Source organism: Eptatretus burgeri, chromosome 17, assembly GCF_056783735.1.
Source record: "Eptatretus burgeri isolate ZD-2024b chromosome 17, Ebu_testis_v1, whole genome shotgun sequence".
Taxonomy (NCBI): Eukaryota; Metazoa; Chordata; class Myxini; order Myxiniformes; family Myxinidae; genus Eptatretus; species Eptatretus burgeri.
Genome location: NC_140977.1, coordinates 20,665,363 through 20,685,843, shown reverse-complemented (window position 1 = coordinate 20,685,843; position 20,481 = coordinate 20,665,363). Strand labels below are relative to the sequence as shown.

The 20,481-nt window shown below is 45.4% G+C and overlaps 1 protein-coding gene across 3 annotated transcripts in view; it reads right to left on the bottom strand.

The window, feature by feature from the left end:
* CLNS1A (chloride nucleotide-sensitive channel 1A) overlaps positions 1–20,481 on the bottom strand; it is a 203,766-nt gene that overhangs the window by 1,722 nt on the left and 181,563 nt on the right. Inside the window, exon 7 of one of the 3 annotated variants that reach the window (XM_085863062.1) lies at positions 8,814–9,080. The exons of 1 other annotated variant lie outside the window; for it this stretch is intronic. In XM_085863062.1, coding sequence (XP_085719188.1) covers position 9,080 — 1 coding nt within the window. In that variant the 3' untranslated portion in view covers positions 8,814–9,079. Of the gene's footprint in view, positions 1–8,813; positions 9,081–20,481 lie in introns of those variants that run through there. One more of the 3 variants, XM_085863061.1, reaches the window with a different exon arrangement.

Here is a 20,481-nt window from a genome sequence, read left to right as displayed (position 1 = left end):
AGAATTTTTTATATGTGATCACAGACAAACAAAACAAAACAAAACAAAAAAAAACCATACAAGCTGACTGACATATCTTGCAAAAACTTCGTTTTGGCAAGATAACAAGTGTTGTCAAAGCTGAACAAGTAGAAACCCAGAGTTGTCAGTACTTTACTCCTGGTTATCTCCCTTTCATTGATGTTAACTGTTCCACCATAATATTCAGAGTTGAGAAACTAAAAAATGAAAGGTTGTAAAACTTTCACAGCATAAACTCTGAGCACTACAATAGCCTATTTGGTTATATCATGGATCTATTATTTTTGATCACAGGTTTTGTGTTCTGCAAAGTATTAAAATTAAAGTTTTCACTCAGATAAGATTGGCTTTCTGCGTCATTCATGTTAACTGTTCCATCATAATATTCAGAGTTGAGAAACTAAGTTATAAAAGGTTGTAAAACTATCACAGCATAAACTCTGAGCACTACAATGGCCTATTTGGTTATATCATGGGCTCCGTAGTTGGTGCATATCGTGGTTCAAGCCTGGTCAAACCTTTATTGTGACTTTTATGGGACCCACGCTGTGGCTTAATGGTTAGCGCGTCTGAGTACCGATCCTCATTTGATGTACCCACCGCCCAATCAACCTGCTTAGGTATATGAGGGAGTCACATGAGGTGACTTCGGCTATCGTGGGGATGGTTTATCCTTGGTTTCCTCCCGGTTTTCCATCATATTAAGTAGTACGGAGTAAGACATGGAGAATCCGTCGTCATAAAAACGAAATACCCTTGAGTATGGCGTTGAACACCAATCAAACAAGAAAACAATGACCGTTTAATGTTGAAAAAAATAATCTGTGATCACCAAAGTCATGTAATGTATGCTAATAACCAACAAGCATGAATTTGCTACACATCCTGGGTTAAAATTGCATGGCAATTATTAAACAAGGGAATAACCAGTGATGTAAGTTTGCAACATTGATTCGTTCTTTGCTCTTAAATTAAATAACACAGAAGCTTGGCAAATGCTACATGCTTAGTTTGATCGGCCAATGATCAGTCTTCCTTTTACTGGAAAAGAAATCTAAAAAATTGACTTATCCTGACATCTCTGGTTTTCCCCTTGTGGTCTTCAATTAGATCAGGTCAGGTATGGGATCATGTGCCAGAACAGCGCGTCGCTGCGTCCACTTTCCACCGGTACTCCAGGGGCCTTCGTCTGGCCATCCCCCAGGCAGATGCCAGGCCCATCCCCATCTCCTTGAGATGATGGGCAACCTGCTGCAACCACGAGGCACGTGGTCGGCCCACTGGCCTCCTCCACTCATGAGACTCCCTCGCTGAGAGAATCTGTTGAGCAGGATCAGCGTCAGGAAAACGAGCCACGTGTCCATACAGCCACAACTGACGCTCACGGACTATGCAGGTGACAAATCTCATCCGAGTCTCTCTCAGCATCCGCTCGTTGGACACAAAATCCGACCAGCGATAGACAAGGATTCGCCGAAGAGACCTGGTACCAAAGGAATTAAGTCTCCGTCTCAGATCCTTGGTCAGAGTCCAAGTCTCGCATCCATAGAGCAAGACTGGAAGTACCAAGGACCTGAAGACTCGGACTTTCGTCCTCCCGCACAGGTACCGACAGCGCCACACCCCATGATCCAGTGAATCCATGACTCCCCAGGCCCGACCTAGACGTCTATTGACCTCTGACTCACAGCCAGCAGAGACATGAATATCACTGCCAAGGTAAGTAAATCTCTCCACGACCTCAACATCCTCACCACAAACAGACACAGACAGGACAGCAGCATCCAAGATGTCACCGAAAGCCTGGATCTTAGTTTTGACCCAAGAAACCCGTAATCCCAATGGCTCAGACTCCTCATTCAGCACCTCGAGGGCCCCCAAAAGGATATCTAAAGTCTCCGCAAAGATGACTGCATCATCTACAAAATCAAGGTCCGAGATCTTGACATTCCCAAACGATGCACCGCAGCTTGATCTCTCCGACATCCTCCCTAAAATCCAGTCCATACAAGTGCTGAAAAGTGTGGGTGCCAGTACACACCCCTGACAAACTCCAGTAACAACTGGAAATAAGTCAGAGATGGTATCTACATCTCACAGCACTCTCTGTACCAGAGTATAGTTCAGATATCAGATCGATTAGTTTTGATGGCACCCCACGAAGACCAAGAATCCTCCAGAGGACATCCCGATTCACTGAATCGAACGCTTTACAGAGATCAACATAGGCTGCAAGCAGCCCCTGCCGAAACTCTCATCTGCGTTCGGTGAGGACACGAAGAGCAAGGATACGGTCAATCGTTGACCTCTTTGGTGTAAAGCCTGACTGCTCTGGACGCTGATGCTCAAGCAGATGGTGGCGAACCCGATCGAGAATTATCCGAGCAAAGACCTTGCCCGGCGCTGAGAGCAGCGTCACCCCTCGGTAGTTGTTGCAGTCTTGGCGATCACTCTTCCATTTCCAGAGAGGAACAACAAGGCCCCTCTTCCAGTCAGTTGGGATGATGCCTGTGTTCCAGGCAGAGCACAAAACTGCATGCAACGACACGAGTGCAGCATTTCCACCAGCCTTGAGAAGTTCAGCATGGATGCCACAGATCCCTGAAGCCTTGCCCCGTTTCAACCGGTTCACCGCAGCCCGTGTTTCCTCAAGCGAAGGTGGACCACAGTTGATTCGAGGGTCAGCAACAGGGATTGTAACACCCTTGACGTCCAACTCGACAGCTGGGGGATCAGCCTGGTACAACGGTTTAGTCGCCGACAACCCGACCATGGAACAGGTTAGTACAGGTTTACATGGTACCTGTAGCAGGTCACAGATCTAACCTGACCTGACAACAGCAGGTTAGATTCAATTAGATTTGCCAATTTATAACTGCTGGCAGTGATGACCGTGTACCAAGACATCCCGCTTTGATCGGACACCTGACCCTGACCCATGACGTTTTTTGATGATTATTCAAATGAATTGAGAATGGGATTAAAATAAATTTAACAAATCAAATAGGTACAGTCCTCAGCCTGGTGTTGGCGCAGTGGTTAGGGCAGCGGCTTGGGATCCAAAAGGTCCTGAGTTCAAGCTCCGTTGGGCCACTGAATTAATACACCAGGGGGTTGACTCAGCCTGTCATCCTTCCGAGGTCGGCGAAGTGAGTACCAGTGTACTGGGCCAGTGTATACCCCGGTTAAAATAGGTGTACCATATCCCTGTGTCGTAAGAGGCGACCAGGGTTGCGTCAGGAAGGGCATCCGGCGTAAAACATGTGCCAAATCACTATGCGGATCATACGGATGATCCGCTGTGGCGACCCCTAACGGGAGCAGCCGAAAGAAGAAGAGGAGAAATAGGTACAGTCCTGCATTGGAGTCATCAGAAGGAACCTGAACAAGCAAAAAGCAAAGATTGTCATCAGGAGGAACCTGGACAGGATTCACATTTCAGCTGCTTCTCCTCTACCCTCAAACCCATCCAGGCACAGCCAAGTGAACCTTATTAAAAAAAACCCAGATTCAAAAAATTAAATCATTCTGGCTGCCAGACCATGTGTCTGATCAAGTTGAAATTTAAAACCTGTATTCCCCATCTCTACTAGATCATAAATATGAAGTTTCACGTCGATTTATGTGAAGTTTCACCTTGATCTGTCCAGCTGTTCTGGAGAAAAAGATTTTTTTAAATGTTTTTGGGTAAATCCAATATGGCTGCCAAACCATGTGACCTATGACATGTGTGTGAACCTTTTATTCCTCATGGATAGGCGGTCATATGTGTAAAGTTTTGCCTCAATCTGTTCAGCCATTTCATAGATTTTTTTAAGGTTAAAAAAAAATAAAAAACACAATATGGCTGCCAAATTACGTGACCGATGACGTCATCAAAAAAATTTGTGGACCATGTTATCCTGAGATGACCCTCAATTTTCATTCTCTCTCTAGAGTGCAGCCTGTGGCTGCTGGTTGCATCATTGGTTGGGATACGGCTATGCCGCTGATGGTGTCCCCCTTACCAGTACACTGGTGCTCATTTTGCCGACCTCAGAAGGATGACAGGCTGAGTCGACCTCCTGGTTTATTTTAATTCAGCAGCCAACGGGGCTTGAACTCAGGACACTCAGGACCCTAGGATCCCAAGCCACCACCCTAACCACTAAGCCAACACCAGGCTTAATTTTCATACTGATCAGATGTCACGTTCTACATTTAGAATGATGACATCATAATGAAGGCACTTATTACGTCATTAAAAATAAATAAATAAATCGGTCAGTCCCCATGAGGAGTACTTGCTACGTGCCAAGTTTCAATTTTTTCTTTGTTGTTGTTTCAGAGAAACAAAGGTCCAAAGTTCTTCTGTTTTTCCCACATGGCTGCCAAACCAAGTGACCTATGACATCATAATTATTAAAACATTCCACATGAGTAGTCGCACCAATGGTGAAAATTTCGTCTTAATCTGACAAGCGGTTGTGGAGAAAAACACGAACATTCTGTGCGGACAAACAAAGAAAGACAGACAGACAGACAGACTTGAAATAAACGGAACCAAATGCAATACCCTCTCCTTCGGCGAGGGTAATGACACAGGGTCAAGTACGACTCCTTTCCAAATGCCAGTTGTTGTAAATAGTTTTGATGCATCTCCACAAGCACACACAAAAGCCGCCAATTTGAGTACAATGTCTCAATTAAATTGACGAGTTTTTCAGGCCATCCATGCAGAGCAAGAAATCGAGCTTAGATCTCAATTTATCCACATCTACATCCGAATCCAGATTGCCGTTCTCTCGATTGTCGTTCCTTGGAATTATTGATTAAAGTAGATAGCCAATTTCACACATTGTGGTTTTTCATTTCCAGAGATCAACGATGCTGGTAAAGCCAGACTTCATCTTCTTTCATATGGCTGAATAGAAGCTATCATCAGTTTTAGTTGCAAGTCCCCTTGCCAGTCCAATATACTCCTGAAGAGAGTTTAACTCCAAGATGTCACCTTGAAACTTGTGTTGGGGATGGGATGTGATGATGAAACCAGACTTGATGTACAGCTCGAGATGTTTTTGCTTTGTGGTTGTAGAGGTGGCCATTATTACCTCTGCCACTGAGGTGAAGGAGGTTATGTTTTCAACCCTGTCTGTCTGTGTCTGTAGGATATCTCAAACAGTTGTGGACGGATTCGGTTGAAACTTGGTGGCAGGTTGGGTGTGTGACAAGGACGAATTGATTCGATTTGGGTGAAGATCCGCATCTGGATATGAGAACTATTTAACCTTTGAAGTGATTCTTCACAATTGAGAGATGTGGCCAAAAACGATATATAGCATGATATCTCAAAAATGTTTTGGGCCCGATATGTTTTCATGGATCAGGCATTGCGGGGCAGATGTGTGTGCTCCACCGAGTGCCCTTCTAGTTTTCAGAAGAAACAGAACCTCGAAGTGGTGTTAGCCACATTTCCTTTAAATGCTGTACTCCTTTGCAATTGTCTTGCACATTTGTTTCTGGAAAATGTGGTCGCCTTCTTCTACGCTATCAATAATTGGATTCGCTATATACGAGATATCCCTTATTGTTGGGGTGTGTGTGTGTGTGTGTGTGTGTGTGTGTGTGTGTGTGTGTGTGTGTGTGTGTGTGTGTGTGTGTGTGTGTGTGTGTGTGTGTCTGCAACGCGAGGCTCCACAGCATGAACCAGCGAGCCAATTTCGATGAAACTTTGCCAACAGGTGGAATATATACTGGGAATGTGCGCGTTTGAATTTTGTTGCCCAGCAACCACCCATTACTGTGCAGCGGCCGAAAAAACGCGTACAGTATTTTCAATACTTGTCCTTCAGTTTTGAATGTAGAGAAACGAGACTTCGGAATTAAACACTTCGAGATATTTTGAAAATTTTACTCGAGCCGATTTTTGATTGAGGTTTTATTTTTCAAATGGTAGTCCTTCAAAAATCGGGTGTCTATTTGCCGTCATTTAAGGTGTGTATACAGTGTTTGTAAGGAACTACACCGTCGTTCCACCTTCGATCTCTCCTCGATCCAAACATTATTGACCAATGTGAAAAGGATCCAAAAGAAATGGAATCACCGGCATTTCTGTCTTTGTGGATTTCTAATAATATGTTAATTTATTTATCGAAAACGATTCCACGACCCACACACCACCTTCAATTATTTATTTATTTACCGAAAACGATTCCACGATCCACACACCACCTCCAATTATTTATTTAATTACCGAAAACGATTCCACGATCCACACACCACCTTCAATTACTTATTTACCGAAAACGATTCCACGATCCATACACCACCTCCAATTATTTATTTATTTCCTGAAAACGATTCCCCACCCACACACCACCTCCAATTATTTATTTATTTACCGAAAACGATTCCACAAACCACCTCTAATTATTTATTTACCAAAAACAATTCCACGACCCACACTCCGCCTCCTATTATTTATTTATTAACCGAAAATGATTCCACGACCCACACACCACCTCCAATTATTTATTTATTTACCGAAAACGATTACACGACCCACACCACCTCCAATTATTTATTTACCGAAAACGATTACATGACCCACACACCACCTCCAATTATTTATCATTTAAAGTGGGAGTGGCGTAGGAAAGTGGGCGTGGCTTATTAAAAATATTGTGTGGCTCAGGAGGTGTGGTCAAACAAGAGCATTGAGAGAAGTTTATCAGGTTTTCCGCACGTGTGTGTGTGTGTGTGTGTGTGTGTGTGTGTGTGTGTGTGTGTGTGTGTGTGTGTGTGTGTGTGTGTGTGTGTGTGTGTGTGTGTGTGTGTGTGTGTGTGTGTGTGTGTGTGTGTGTGTGTGTGTGCGCGCAACGCGAGGCTCCACAGCACAAACCAGCAAACCGATTATTTTTCAAATGGTAGTCCTTAAAAAATAGGGTGTCCATTTACCGTCATTTTTTTATGAGGAGTGCCAGTTGGCAAAATGCGCAATAGGAAAAATCTTGCCAGGCAGAGGAACAATTGTATGTGAACCAATACGTCTTGGCAATGAATCTTCCTCGGTGGATCGGTAAGAATGAAAAGCATCGTATCCAGTGCTTCAATCCTAGCGAATCCCTCGTCGCCTACCGGCTTGTAATTTTCTTCGTTAGAAAAAAGTTTTTTTTAAATAAGAAAAAAAGTTTTTTTTAAATAAGAAAAAAAGTTTTTTTTTAAAATAAAAAAAGTTTTCTTGAAACAGGAAATCTATGAGAATTTTTCTTGCAGCTACAAATATTTGTACTTTTTTTGGTTTCAACAAAACCAAGCTGTTATTGGTTATTCAACCAACCAAGCTGGCTGGCAAAGCCTAGCTGTTATGGGTTATTCAACCAACCAAGAAGATATTGTTTCACGGGTAAAATGGGGGATCCATTTGAATAGAGGGAGGATACCTTGATGTGTTTTTACATTTGGTATTTGAATTGCTTCTGCCGAGTGACATCGTCTCAACATTGTGCTCCGTCGTTCGATTGCAGCATTCATTCAGCCAATTATTTTGGAGTTGATTTTGTTCCATGCATTGTACGATCCATGAATGTGGGACGCTATTGAATGCCTTCTTGTCGTGAATCAATGCTATTGACGGTTTACCGCTTCATGTTCAGCAGGTAATGAGTATTGCCTTGTTAAGCAAGAGGTGGTCGGTTCTTCCATACAGATTTCTCTCACTTCGTTTTTGTTTCTGTTCCTATCCCCAAGCAGGTTTGCTTTGTGACTTGGTGATAAATCTCTTCTACAAATATTCCTATTGAGAGCTTTTATGTTCTTGGTAATTATGGTAAATATCCATATTTTGAGATTTGTCTGGATTTCTTCAAGATTTGTTGGATTTTTTTTTTCCTTAATTCAGGATAAAAAAAATTTCAGATTACTTTTGCACGAGTGGTTTCGTTTTCTTTCTTCTGTCATTTGCATCGTCGTAGATTTTTATTTTCTCTTCTCATTCCTATTTTGAGTCTTTTGTCAGAACCAATCGATTATTGGTCTTTGTTCGATTTACGGCTTAATTTTTGTAGATTCTCGTTCACAAATTATCTATCTATCTATCCATCTATCCTGTTTCTTTTGTGGGCTGGCAGGAAGGCCTAGAGGTACGCACTTATCTCAAAGCCGTCTAGCCTGGTTGGAATCCAGACGCAATGATAAACATTCATTGCAGTGCTTTACAGGCACAGTGATTCACCAATGCGGTGTGCCGTCCCTCGAATGGACTTTAAACGAGTGTCTCATCTGCAGGCATTAGTTGGTGGACATTAAAGATCCCACGGTCTCCTTCATGAAGAGTATAGAGTAGTGCTCTCCCCTCTGGGCTGGTGCTTCCGCCTCTCACCTCTCGGCTTCCGGCTGTGGAAATCAAGGCATTTATGATCATTGGTATCCTGAGGTGAGGCTGAGTCTTTGGGAAGTTTATAGCTGGGCTGAGATCTGAAACCAGGCGAGAGAATGCGTAATGCTACAACAAAACTGGGTGTCGATTAATTTTACGGGTGAGGAGACGGTTCTCGGTACCAGTTATCAAGTACTGAATGAAGGTCAACTTGGGCATACTGTCAGAGGTTTGCTCTCATTCGACAATTTTCCAAGAATGATGGACAATATAATTGACAAATTATCACAAAGTTAGCCCGTCAAGTTTCCACAATTCTAGCCAAAATAAAGTTATCTAGAATGATACAGTAAATCAGATCAGGCGGAAGCCAAATTCTGACTTCATTGGAAATGTTTTAGAGCAGATCATGTAGAAAAAGCCACTTACAACGTCATAGCAAACACATACTTTATTAAAAAAAAATCATGAAATGTCTACAAACTTTAGGAATTGATCGATAGTGAGGATGCAGAACAGGACAGGTAAGCCAAAGTGAGCTTAATATGTGGAATCCCCTGTTTGCAGGCCTCTATCCCACACTGATGACAGCACAGCAATGTAGAAACCTGGTGCATGGGCAGAGTCCATAATGAATACAAAAACGATCAGCAACTTGACTTATCATAACACCTTTGCAATTGTACTCGGACACCAAGGCGACCTGCGGCAACATAATGTTATCAATTGAGAATTTCGTCTACTTTCTCTTTCATTGAACAGATAGTACAACTGTATATTCAAATGATCTGTCCAATATAATCATACAAGGCTTACGTCCACATCCGACAAACGGCGTGTTCAGAATGACAGTTTTGGTTTAAAATGCTTTCGCAGCCATGGAACGTGCACTCGCTTTGCTCCCGCAAAGATAAGTTTTACTCGTCGGATTACTTGGTGTCCAACTGTTGCAACTGTCATGTTTACACAACTGCTAAAAGATTACTGTGTTAACCGAGTCCGTGAGAATTCATTGCTGTCCGTAGGTGTTTGTTACTGGTTCATTTTTCGCCACCTACGGAATCTATTTATTCCTTCTTTGGTTTTTCAGTTTCCATCTTATTTACTCCGAAACTGTTTGGCGAAATGTTGAAACGTGTGTAACCGCTTACATCTTTGTCTCCATTTGTGTTCATCTTTAAGCATTTGTGTACCATGTGGGTAATTCCACCATTTTATTATTATTATTATTTTTAATAAATGCCTTTGACAAAACACATTAATTATTTCTAACTTACCTTCCTCTTTTTTCCTCTTTCCTAAAATGAAAAATTATATCGAACCCCCCCCCAATCCCCCCTAACTACATATTTAAACAAGAACAGCACTCTGCGACATCGACCGACATCCTTCGGCCCACATCATTACATAATTATAAATACTTGTACCAAGTTTAATTTAAATCCATTCAGCTGTTCTAAAGTATCACATTTTTCCATGACATGACCTCTGACCTTTGCTGCTGAAATTTAATCAGTTCCTAGAGAGAGAGAGAGAGAGAGAGAGAGAGAGAGAGAGAGAGAGAGAGAGAGAGAGAGAGAGAGAGAGAGAGAGAGAGAGAGAGAGAGAGAGAGAGAGAGAGAGAGAGAGAGAGAGAGAGAGAGGTGTGTGTGTGTGTGTGTGTGTGTGTGTATATACAGTATATATATATAGCTCTGGAAAAAAAAAAAATAAGAGACCACTCCAAAAAAATTTAAATCAGCATCTCAACATGTATGGCAGTCATTCCATTACAGTGTCTGTTGAATTCCAACACAGGCACACCTCATTCTACTTGGTGAGGTACTGATTAGGTGATCACCTGAACTGAATCTTATTTAACAAGGAAAAGTGTAAAAACCACTGCTGTGGTCATCACTATCCTCTTGCAATAGGACCAGCTTGATGGCAAAAACAGTGTTAGTAGTACCTCAAAAGTAATTGGAATCAAAAAAATTGACCATGCCAAAAGAGTTGAAAAGAAAAGTTTTGAGTGAGGAAAAGAAGGGTTCAATTCTGGCTTTACTGGCAGAGGGACACAGTGAGAGTCACTTTGCTTCCATCCTTAAAATTTCAAAGACGGCAGTTCATAAGAACAAGGTCAAGCAGCAGACATTGGGGACAACAAAGCTACAGACTGGCAGAGGGCGAAAACGACTTTCCACTGACCGGGATGACCGCCAACTCATTCGAATGTCACTCAACAACCATAGGATGACGTCAAGTGACCTACAAAAAAGAATGGCGAATGGCAAATGGCAGCTGGGGTGAAGTGCACGGTGAGGACGGTTCGAAACAGGCTCCTCGAGGCAGGGCTGAAGTCGTGCAAAGCTAGAAAAAAGCCCTTCATCAATGAGAAGCAAAGAAGAGCCAGGCTGAGGCTTGCAAAAGACCATAAGGATTGGACTGGAGTAAGGTCATCTTCTCTGATGAATCCAATTTCCAGCTTTGCCCAACACCTGGTCGTCTAATGGTTAGACTGAGACCTGGAGAGGCCCACAAGCCACAGTGTCTCGCACCCACTGTGAAATTTGGTGGAGGATCGGTGATGATCTGGGGGTGCTTCAGCAAGGCTGGAATCGGGCAGATTTGTCTTTGTGAAGGACTCATGAATAAAGCCACGTACAAGGTTGTCCTGAGAGAACACTTGCTTCCTTCTGCTCTGACAATGTTCCCAAACTCTGAGGATTGGTTTTTCCAGCAGGACAATGATCCATGCCACACAGCCAGGTCAATCAAGGTGTGGATGGAGGACCATCAGATCAAGACCCTGTCATGGCCAGCCCACTCTCCAGACCTGAACCCCATTGAAAACCTCTGGAATGTGATCAAGAGGAAGATGGATGGTCACAAGCCATCAAACAAAGCCGAGCTGCTTGAATTTTTGTGCCAGGAGTGGCATAAAGTCACCCAACAGCATTGTGAAAGACTGGTGGAGAGCATGCCAAGACGCATGAAAGCTGTGATTGAAAATCAGGGTTATTCAACAAAATATTGATTTCTGAACTCTTCCTAAGTTAAAACATAAGTATTGTATTGTTTAAAAATGAATATGAACTTGTTTTGTTTGTATTATGGATCATGGATCAGGCATTGCGGGGCAGATGTGTGTGCTCCACCGAGTGCCCTTCTAGTTTTCAGAAGAAACAGAACCTCGAAGTGGTGTTAGCCACATTTCCTTTAAATGCTGTACTCCTTTGCAATTGTCTTGCACATTTGTTTCTGGAAAATGTGGTCGCCTTCTTCTACGCTATCAATAATTGGATTCGCTATATACGAGATATCCCTTATTGTTGGGTTTTCCGGTTGTGTGTGTGTTTCATGAGGTCTGAAAAACACTGAATCTTTGTTGTTATTTTGACCAGTTGTCATTTTCTGCAAATAAATGCTATAAATGACAATATTTTTATTTGGAATTTGGGAGAAAAGTTGTCAGTAGTTTATAGAATAAAACAAAAATGTTCATTTTACTCAAACACATACCTATAAATAGTAAAACCAGAAAAACTGATAATTTTGCAGTGGTCTCTTAATTTTTTCCAGATATAAACATATACATTTACACCAAGTTTGGTCAAAATCCCATTACTGGTTTACAAGTTAGCACGGAAACAGAATTTTTACCGAACAGAACCTATGGCCTTTGACCTCTTAACCCCATAATCTTATCAGTTAATCTTTGCATCATTATACACGAGTGTGTGCCTGTGCGTGGCCAAACATGCATGGCCGTACATGCAAAAAAAAAAATAAACCTTGCCAAAAGGTGACCACGTATGACTTCTTTAAGGTCACACTGAGGTGAACAGAGCTGCTATCCACCAGGAGCGACTCCTTGAGGAATATCTGCCTACGAGGGATTCTGATGAGAATCGTTATAGAGTAACCATGAAAAATATGCGTTTGCCTCATAACGTCACCAAATGACATCATAATGTCTCAAGCTTGACATATCTAGAAAGCACTCATCGAGGTGTTCAATTTGAGGTACTACACGATATGGTTCCTAAAACTTGAAAATTTGACCTTGGGGTCAAATATGTTTGACCTTAGGCGCTAACAATGAAGGTCAAGGCCAATCGCCACCAAAAATTAATCAGCTGAGCGCCAGACCATGAACTATATTCCCATAAAGTTTGGAGACGATTCGATTAAAATTACTCAAAAAATAAGGGTTTCGTCGACTCCCCTGATTTGTGACAAAGTGACCTTGACCTTTGACCTTGACCTTCAAAATTTTGTGCGCTGAAAGGGACCTCTATAGGCCTCTGATATGCGAAGTTTCAAAAATTTCCAATGATAACTGTGCTTTGCAGAATTTTTTTTCCGTGATTACAGACAAACAAAAAATAAATAAATAAAATAAAAAAAAACATACAAGCTGACCAACATATCTTGCAAAAACTTTGTTTTGGCAAGATAAAAACCTTTCAAACCGCGTTCCAGAAACAACAACCACACAGGCATACCACTTGAATTGATGCAATGCCCAAGGATGACGTCATAGGTCACGTGACCTGGTCGCCATATTGGATTTAATGAAAACATTTGAAACATCTTCATTTTTCAATCGATCGAGTTGAAACTTGCACCACTTATAGTACGCTACTTGACGGTGTATACCTTAGTATGAGGTCATAGCTCATGCGACATGGTGGCCATATTGGATTTCATGAAAACCTTAAATCCATCTTCATTTTTCAATCTATTGAGTTCAATCTTTGCAGAATCAGATCTGGGCTTCTGAGATCAATGATGTCATCACGCAATTGTCCAATCAGAGTGCGACATCTCAGTCCCCAGCATCACTGCCAGTAATTGTGAATTATCATTATTATTGTTGTTGTCACCTCCGCCACTGAAGGTGGATGGAGGTTATGTTTTCACCCCTGTTTGTTTGTGAACAGATATCTTAAAGTTGCGAACGGATTCTGATGAAATTTTGTAGAGGGCTCGGGTATGTGACAAGGACCAAATGATTAGATTTTGGTGACGATCCAGATCCGATCATTTTTTAAGTCATTTTTCACCGTTGAAAGACAGGGCCAAAAATGACATGTAGCAGGATATCGAATAAAGTTTGGGACGGATTCGGACGAAACTTTGTGGACGAGTTAGTTCGGTGACAATAACAAGCAGATTAAATTTTAATTCAGGGCCGAATCCAGATCCGGCCTATCAGTGGGATACAAAACGTACATTAATCGGCTTGGCAGAGGTATGTGCTCGACCGAGTGCCTTTCGAGTTGCTTTTGTTGTTGGAAGCAGCCTTGGAAAATGCCATAACATGTAACGACACGAAGATGAGGTGTATACAAGCTAACATCTCGTTTTCCCATAGTGGAAAAAGGCAATAATACATGGGAATTCCTCTGGATTATTTGCATCGAGTGTAAAGCAACATAGGCTAAGTGACTGAAAATAAGGTGAAGGGTTTCTTGCTCATGACGCAATTAAGAGCTCTGAAGTGTCACTCATAATTATCCCTCCAAATCTCCACTGGGAGGCACATGACAGTATACGTTTACGCAGAGAATTTGCATTGGCCCCATCTTGGGGAAACCCTGGCAGGGGTGAAGGGGGAGTGGGGGGGGGGGCGAGGTCAACCAAGTAGCGACAACTTTTGTCATACAACTCTTGGTCCCTCTTGCAGGTTTGGTTGAGATTGGATAGGTAACGACCGAATGCATCGGCCATGGTGTTGAAGAGACAGACACACACCAAATTCTAAATTTTAGGAAGATCAGGTCAGGTCAGGTATGGGAGCATGTGCCAGAACAGCACGTCGCTGCGTCCACTTTCCGCCGGTACTCCAGGGGCCTCCGTCTGGCCATCCCCCAGGCAGATGCCAGGCCCATCCCCATCTCCTTGAGATGATGGTCAACCTGTTGCAACCATGAGGCACGTGGTCGAACCACTGGCCTCCTCCACTCATGAGACTCCCTCGCTGAGAGAATCTGGTGAGCAGGATCAGAGTCAGGAAAACGAGCCACATGTCCATACAGCCGCAACTGACGCTCACGGACTATGCAGGTAACAAATCTCATCCGAGTCTCTCTCAGCAACCGCTCGTTGGACACAAAATCCGACCAGCGATAGCCAAGGATTCTCCGAAGAGACCTGGTACCAAAGGAATTAAGTCTCAGTCTCAGATCCTTCGTCAGAGTCCAAGTCTCGCACCCATAGAGCAAGACTGGAAGTACCAAGGACCTGAAGACTCGGACTTTCGTCCTCCCGCACAGGTACCGGCAGCGCCACACCCCATGATCCAGTGAATCCATGACTCCCCAGGCCCGACCCAGACGTCTATTGACCTCTGACTCGCAGCCAGCCGTGACATGAATCTCTCCACGACCTCAACATCCTCACCACAAACAGACACAGACAGGACAGCAGCATCCAAGATGTCACCGAAAGCCTGGATCTTAGTTTTGACCCAAGAAACCCGTAATCCCAATGGCTCAGACTCCTCATTCAGCACCTCGAGGGCCCCCAAGAGGATGTCTAAAGTCTCCGCAAAGATGACTGCATCATCTGCAAAGTCAAGGTCCGAGATCTTGACATTCCCAAATGACGCACCGCAACTTGATCTCTCCGACATCCTCCCTAGAATCCAGTCCATACAAGTGCTGAAAAGTGTGGGGGCAAGTACACATCCCTGACGAACTCCAGTAACAACTGGAAATAAGTCAGAGATGGTACCACCACACTTCACAGCACTCTCAGTACCAGAGTAGAGTTCAGACATCAGATCGATCAGTTTTGGTGGCACCCCACGAAGACCAAGAATCCTCCAGAGGACATCCCGATTCACTGAATCGAACGCTTTACAGAGATCAACATAGGCTGCAAGCAGCCCCTGCCGAAACTCTCGTCTGCGTTCGGTGAGGACACGAAGTGCAAGGATACGGTCAATCGTTGACCTCTTTGGTGTAAAGCCTGACTGCTCTGGACGCTGGTGCTCAAGCAGATGGTGGCGAACCCTATCGAGAATTATCCGAGCAAAGACCTTGCCCGGCACTGAGAGCAGCGTCACCCCTCGGTAGTTGTTGCAGTCTTGGCGATCACCCTTCCCTTTCCAGAGAGGGACAACAAGGCCCCTCTTCCAGTCAGTTGGGATGATGCCTGTGTTCCAGGCAGAGCACAAAACTGCATGCAACGACACGAGTGCAGCATTTCCACCAGCCTTGAGAAGTTCGGCATGGATGCCACAGATCCCTGGAGCTTTGCCCCGTTTCAACTGGTTCACCGCAGCCCGTGTTTCCACAAGCGTAGGTGGACCACAGTTGATTCGAGGGTCAGCAACAGGGATTGTAACACCCTTGACGTCCAACTCGACAGTTGGGGGATCAGCCTGGTACAACCGCTCAAAGTAACCGGCCCAGCGGGCCTTCACTTCAGACTCCTCTGTCAAGAGCCTACCACTCTCTGCTCGAACTGTAGTGCTCCGAGGGATGGGCTTGGATGAACGTAATGCGCGAATTCCCCTGTAAGCGGGACGAGAATCACCTGTCCACAGGTGATGCTCTACCCCCTCACAGATTCCTCGCACATAGGCCTCCTTGTCCACCCTCAGTGCACGTACAGTTTTACGCCTCAGCTCCCTGAACAGCTCAGCTCTGCCATTCAGCCTGGCCCTGCGACTCTGGTCAATGGTACCCAGTGTCCCTTGAGAGACAAAATTCTTCTTTACCCTGCGGTGAGCTCCAAGGCATCCACCGGCAACATCAAGGACGGTGGTCTTGAAGGCGCTCCACAACTCTTCAGGACCCCCCAAAGCACCCAGACCCCCCAAGTGTCCACTCAGGTCAGGTCAGGTCAGGTATGGGAGCATGTGCCAGAACAGCGCGTCGCTGCGTCCACTTTCCGCCGGTACTCCAGGGGCCTCCGTCTGGCCATCCCCCAGGCAGATGCCAGGCCCATCCCCATCTCCTTGAGATGATGGTCAACCTGCTGCAACCATGAGGCACGTGGTCGGCCCACTGGCCTCCTCCACTCATGAGACTCCCTCGCTGAGAGAATCTGGTGAGCAGGATCAGCGTCAGGAAAACGAGCCACATGTCCATACAGCCGCAGCTGACGCTCACGGACTATGCAGGTAACAAATCTCATCCGAGTCTCTCTCAGCAACCACTCGTTGGACACAAAATCCGACCAGCGATAGCCAAGGATTCTCCGAAGAGACCTGGTACCAAAGGAATTAAGTCTCCGTCTCAGATCCTTGGTCACAGTCCAAGTCTCGCACCCATAGAGCAAGACTGGAAGTACCAAGGACCTGAAGACTCGGACTTTCGTCCTCCCGCACAGGTACCGGCAGCGCCACACCCCATGATCCAGTGAATCCATGACTCCCCAGGCCCGACCCAGACGTCTATTGACCTCCGGCTCACAACCTGCGGAGACATGAATATCACTGCCAAGGTAAATGAATCTATCCACGACCTCAACATCCTCACCACAAACAGACACAGACAGGACAGCAGCATCCAAGATGTCACCGAAAGCCTGGATCTTTGTTTTGACCCAAGAAATCCGTAATCCCAACGGCTCCGACTCCTCATTCAGCACCTCGAGGGCCCCCAAGAGGATGTCTAAAGTCTCCGCAAAGATGACTGCATCATCTGCAAAATCAAGGTCCGAGATCTTGACATTGCCAAACGATGCACCGCAACTTGATCTCTCCGACATCCTCCCAAAAATCCAGTCCATACAAGTGCTGAAAAGTGTGGGGGCAAGTACACATCCCTGACGAACTCCAGTAACAACTGGAAATAAGTCAGAGGCGGTACCACCACACTTCACAGCACTCTCAGTACCAGAGTAGAGTTCAGACATCAGATCGATCAGTTTCGGTGGCACCCCACGAAGACCAAGAATCCTCCAGAGGACATCCCGATTCACTGAATCGAACGCTTTACAGAGATCAACATAGGCTGCAAGCAGCCCCTGCCGAAACTCTCGTCTGCGTTCAGTGAGGACACGAAGAGCAAGGATACGGTCAATCGTTGACCTCTTTGGTGTAAAGCCTGACTGCTCTGGACGCTGGTGCTCAAGCAGATGGTGGCGAACCCTATCAAGAATTATCCGAGCAAAGACCTTGCCCGGCACTGAGAGCAGCGTCACCCCTCGGTAGTTGTTGCAGTCTTGGCGATCACCCTTCCCTTTCCAGAGAGGGACAACAAGGCCCCTCTTCCAGTCAGTTGGGATGATGCCTGTGTTCCAGGCAGAGCACAAAACTGCATGCAACGACGCGAGTGCAGCATTTCCACCAGCCTTGAGAAGTTCAGCATGGATGCCACAGATCCCTGGAGCTTTGCCCCGTTTCAACTGGTTCACCGCAGCCCGTGTTTCCACAAGCGATGGTGGACCACAGTTGATTCGAGGGTCAGCAACAGGGATTGTAACACCCTTGACGTCCAACTCGACAGCTGGGGGATCAGCCTGGTACAACCGCTCAAAGTAACCGGCCCAGCGGGCCTTCACTTCAGACTCCTCTGTCAAGAGCCTACCACTCTCTGCTCGAACTGCAGTGCTCCGAGGGATGGGCTTGGATGAACGTAATGCGCGAATTCCCCTGTAAGCGGGACGAGAATCACCTGTCCACAGGTGATGCTCTACCCCCTCACAGATTCCTCGCACATAGGCCTCCTTGTCCACCCTCAGTGCACGTACAGTTTTACGCCTCAGCTCCCTGAACAGCTCAGCTCTGCCATTCAGCCTGGCCCTGCGACTCTGGTCAATGGTATCCAGTGTCCCTTGAGAGACAAAATTCTTCTTTGCCCTGCGGTGAACTCCAAGGCATCCACCGGCAACATCAAGGACGGTGGTCTTGAAGGTGCTCCACAACTCTTCAGGACCCCCAAAGCACCCAGACCCCCCAAGTGTCCACTCAGCCTGTTCGCAAACTCCTCAGCTACTCTCTCATCCCTGAGCTTGGCAACATCCAGCCTAGGCTGGGATGGTACCATTCTCCAGGATTTAAGGTGCAGCTTTAGAGTTGCTACAACAAGCCTGTGGTCAGTATTGAGGAACTGAGCACTCCGGTAGACCCTGCAGTTCTGGATCATCCTCCAACGACCGTCAATGAGGACATGGTCAATCTCCTTTGCCACACCGCCAGCGTTGGAATACCAAGTCCAGCGATGAGCTTGCGGGCGCTGAAACCATGAACCAGCCACCCTAAGTCCATGACTTCTTGCAAAGTCAAGGAACTTAGTGCTATTCTGGTTCATAGTTCCTGACCCATGGGGACCAACACACACCTCATAACCATCCCTATCAGTTCCAGTCGATGCATTGAAATCCCCCAAGACTAGAAGTGTATCTCGTCTGGGGCACTGATCAACCACAGACTCGAGTGTGGCGTAGAATGCATCCTTCACGGTAAGATCACTCGCCTCAGTCGGAGCATAAATAGAGACCAGGGAAATGACACCTAAGGAGTGACGAATCCTTAATCTCATAATACGCTCGTTGACCGGTGTTACCTCAATTATCATTGGGGTCAGCTTATTGGACACAGCTACAGCAACTCCTTGGGTATGGTAACCATCAGAGCGACCAGACCAATAGTAGGTGTAACCACCCACCATTATCTCGCCGCAATCCGGTCTCCGAACCTCAGAGAGAGCTGCAATCCCGATGTCCAAACGCTTGAGCTCAGATGATAACAGAGACAGGTGATCATCCTCTCTTAGGGATAGGACATTCCAGGCACCCACCCGAAGGGACCGCCTCAGGTTAACCCAAGGAGACCGCCGTCTGGTGGACGACACCTCAGCACCACTCCGACACACTCTCCCGCAATCTGACCCAGGGATGTTACCCCGTGGTTTCCCTCCTATCAAAGATTGGGGGTCCCGAAGGCTTTGCCCCAATCCCATCATCCGGTGAGCTGCCCTGCGAAGGGAAGCTGCACAGGAGGTACTCCCACGGAGTGGGTTTTCAGATTTTTTTGCATTTTGCGGAATGAAGGGTTTTACGGTGGCCGGAGTGCAAATCCTGCCACCAACCTCCTAATAAGAAGTGACCCAACTGCAGGAGGACGTCCGCAGACACAGTTGGGCACTAGATATGGATGGCCGTTGGCTCACAAGGAGCTCCTCCGCCCTTTGACAGGTTTTGTTTTTAATCCTGCTGGGTGTCCATATCCAAACACCCTTAGGAAGATGATTGTTTTCTATTCCTGTCTCCCCACGTCTTCACCGAGATTTCTTCCTTTCTTCCCTCTCAAATGCCTTAGTTCCACATCCTTCACGCTACTTCATGTTCATCATCTTTAAAAAAAAAAAACATTCCCTTCATCATCTCCATTCTTTCCTCCATTATGGACTCTACAAAGAGTATTATGGGCTCATTAATCTCTCCCTCGTTAATCTTTGTACTGTTTTGACAGACTGACCCAGTCCCCACCCTCTCTGGGGGCATGCACCGGGGTCAATCCAAAAAACAATCATGACATTTCATGCGTTTCCCTGGGATAAAATGACAATGACCTGCATTTTCTAACAAATTGGAATAGTATGATAACCAATTGATCTAATTATCCCCACGCTTTTTGAAAAAAAACACGGGATTGGGGGTGTGGGATATTGTAATAATCTGTGTCCATCCATCACACTATCTCCGAAACAGTTGTGCAGAAATTCACCAACCTTGATAGTTACGATCACCCCAGGGCAAAAAGGTAACAGCAATATCATTTTTAGCCCTGACCCCCCCCCCCCCGAGGGCAGGGTCAGAAACCCCAAAATTCAACTTACAAGCATGTTTCCAAACATTGCTTCATGAAACTTTGTTTATGCAATCAACCTTGGGAGACGCATGAAATATGCAACTATTTATTGGATTTGACTCCTGGATCATGCTCCAGGAGGTGGTGCCTTGTGGTTACAGGGGTCGAAATAGGGAAAACAAAATTTGATAGTCAATCATTCCTGATGCAAGTTTTTGCCAGCTTTCAACTTTGCTTTCAGTGGGAGGCGAGAGGATTTGGGATGGAGCATCATCTACTTGGCTCTCGTTTGAATTTTTTTTTAAGCAGCATTTGCCATTTCCTCTTTCGGAAATTTACTGGCCCCACGTTT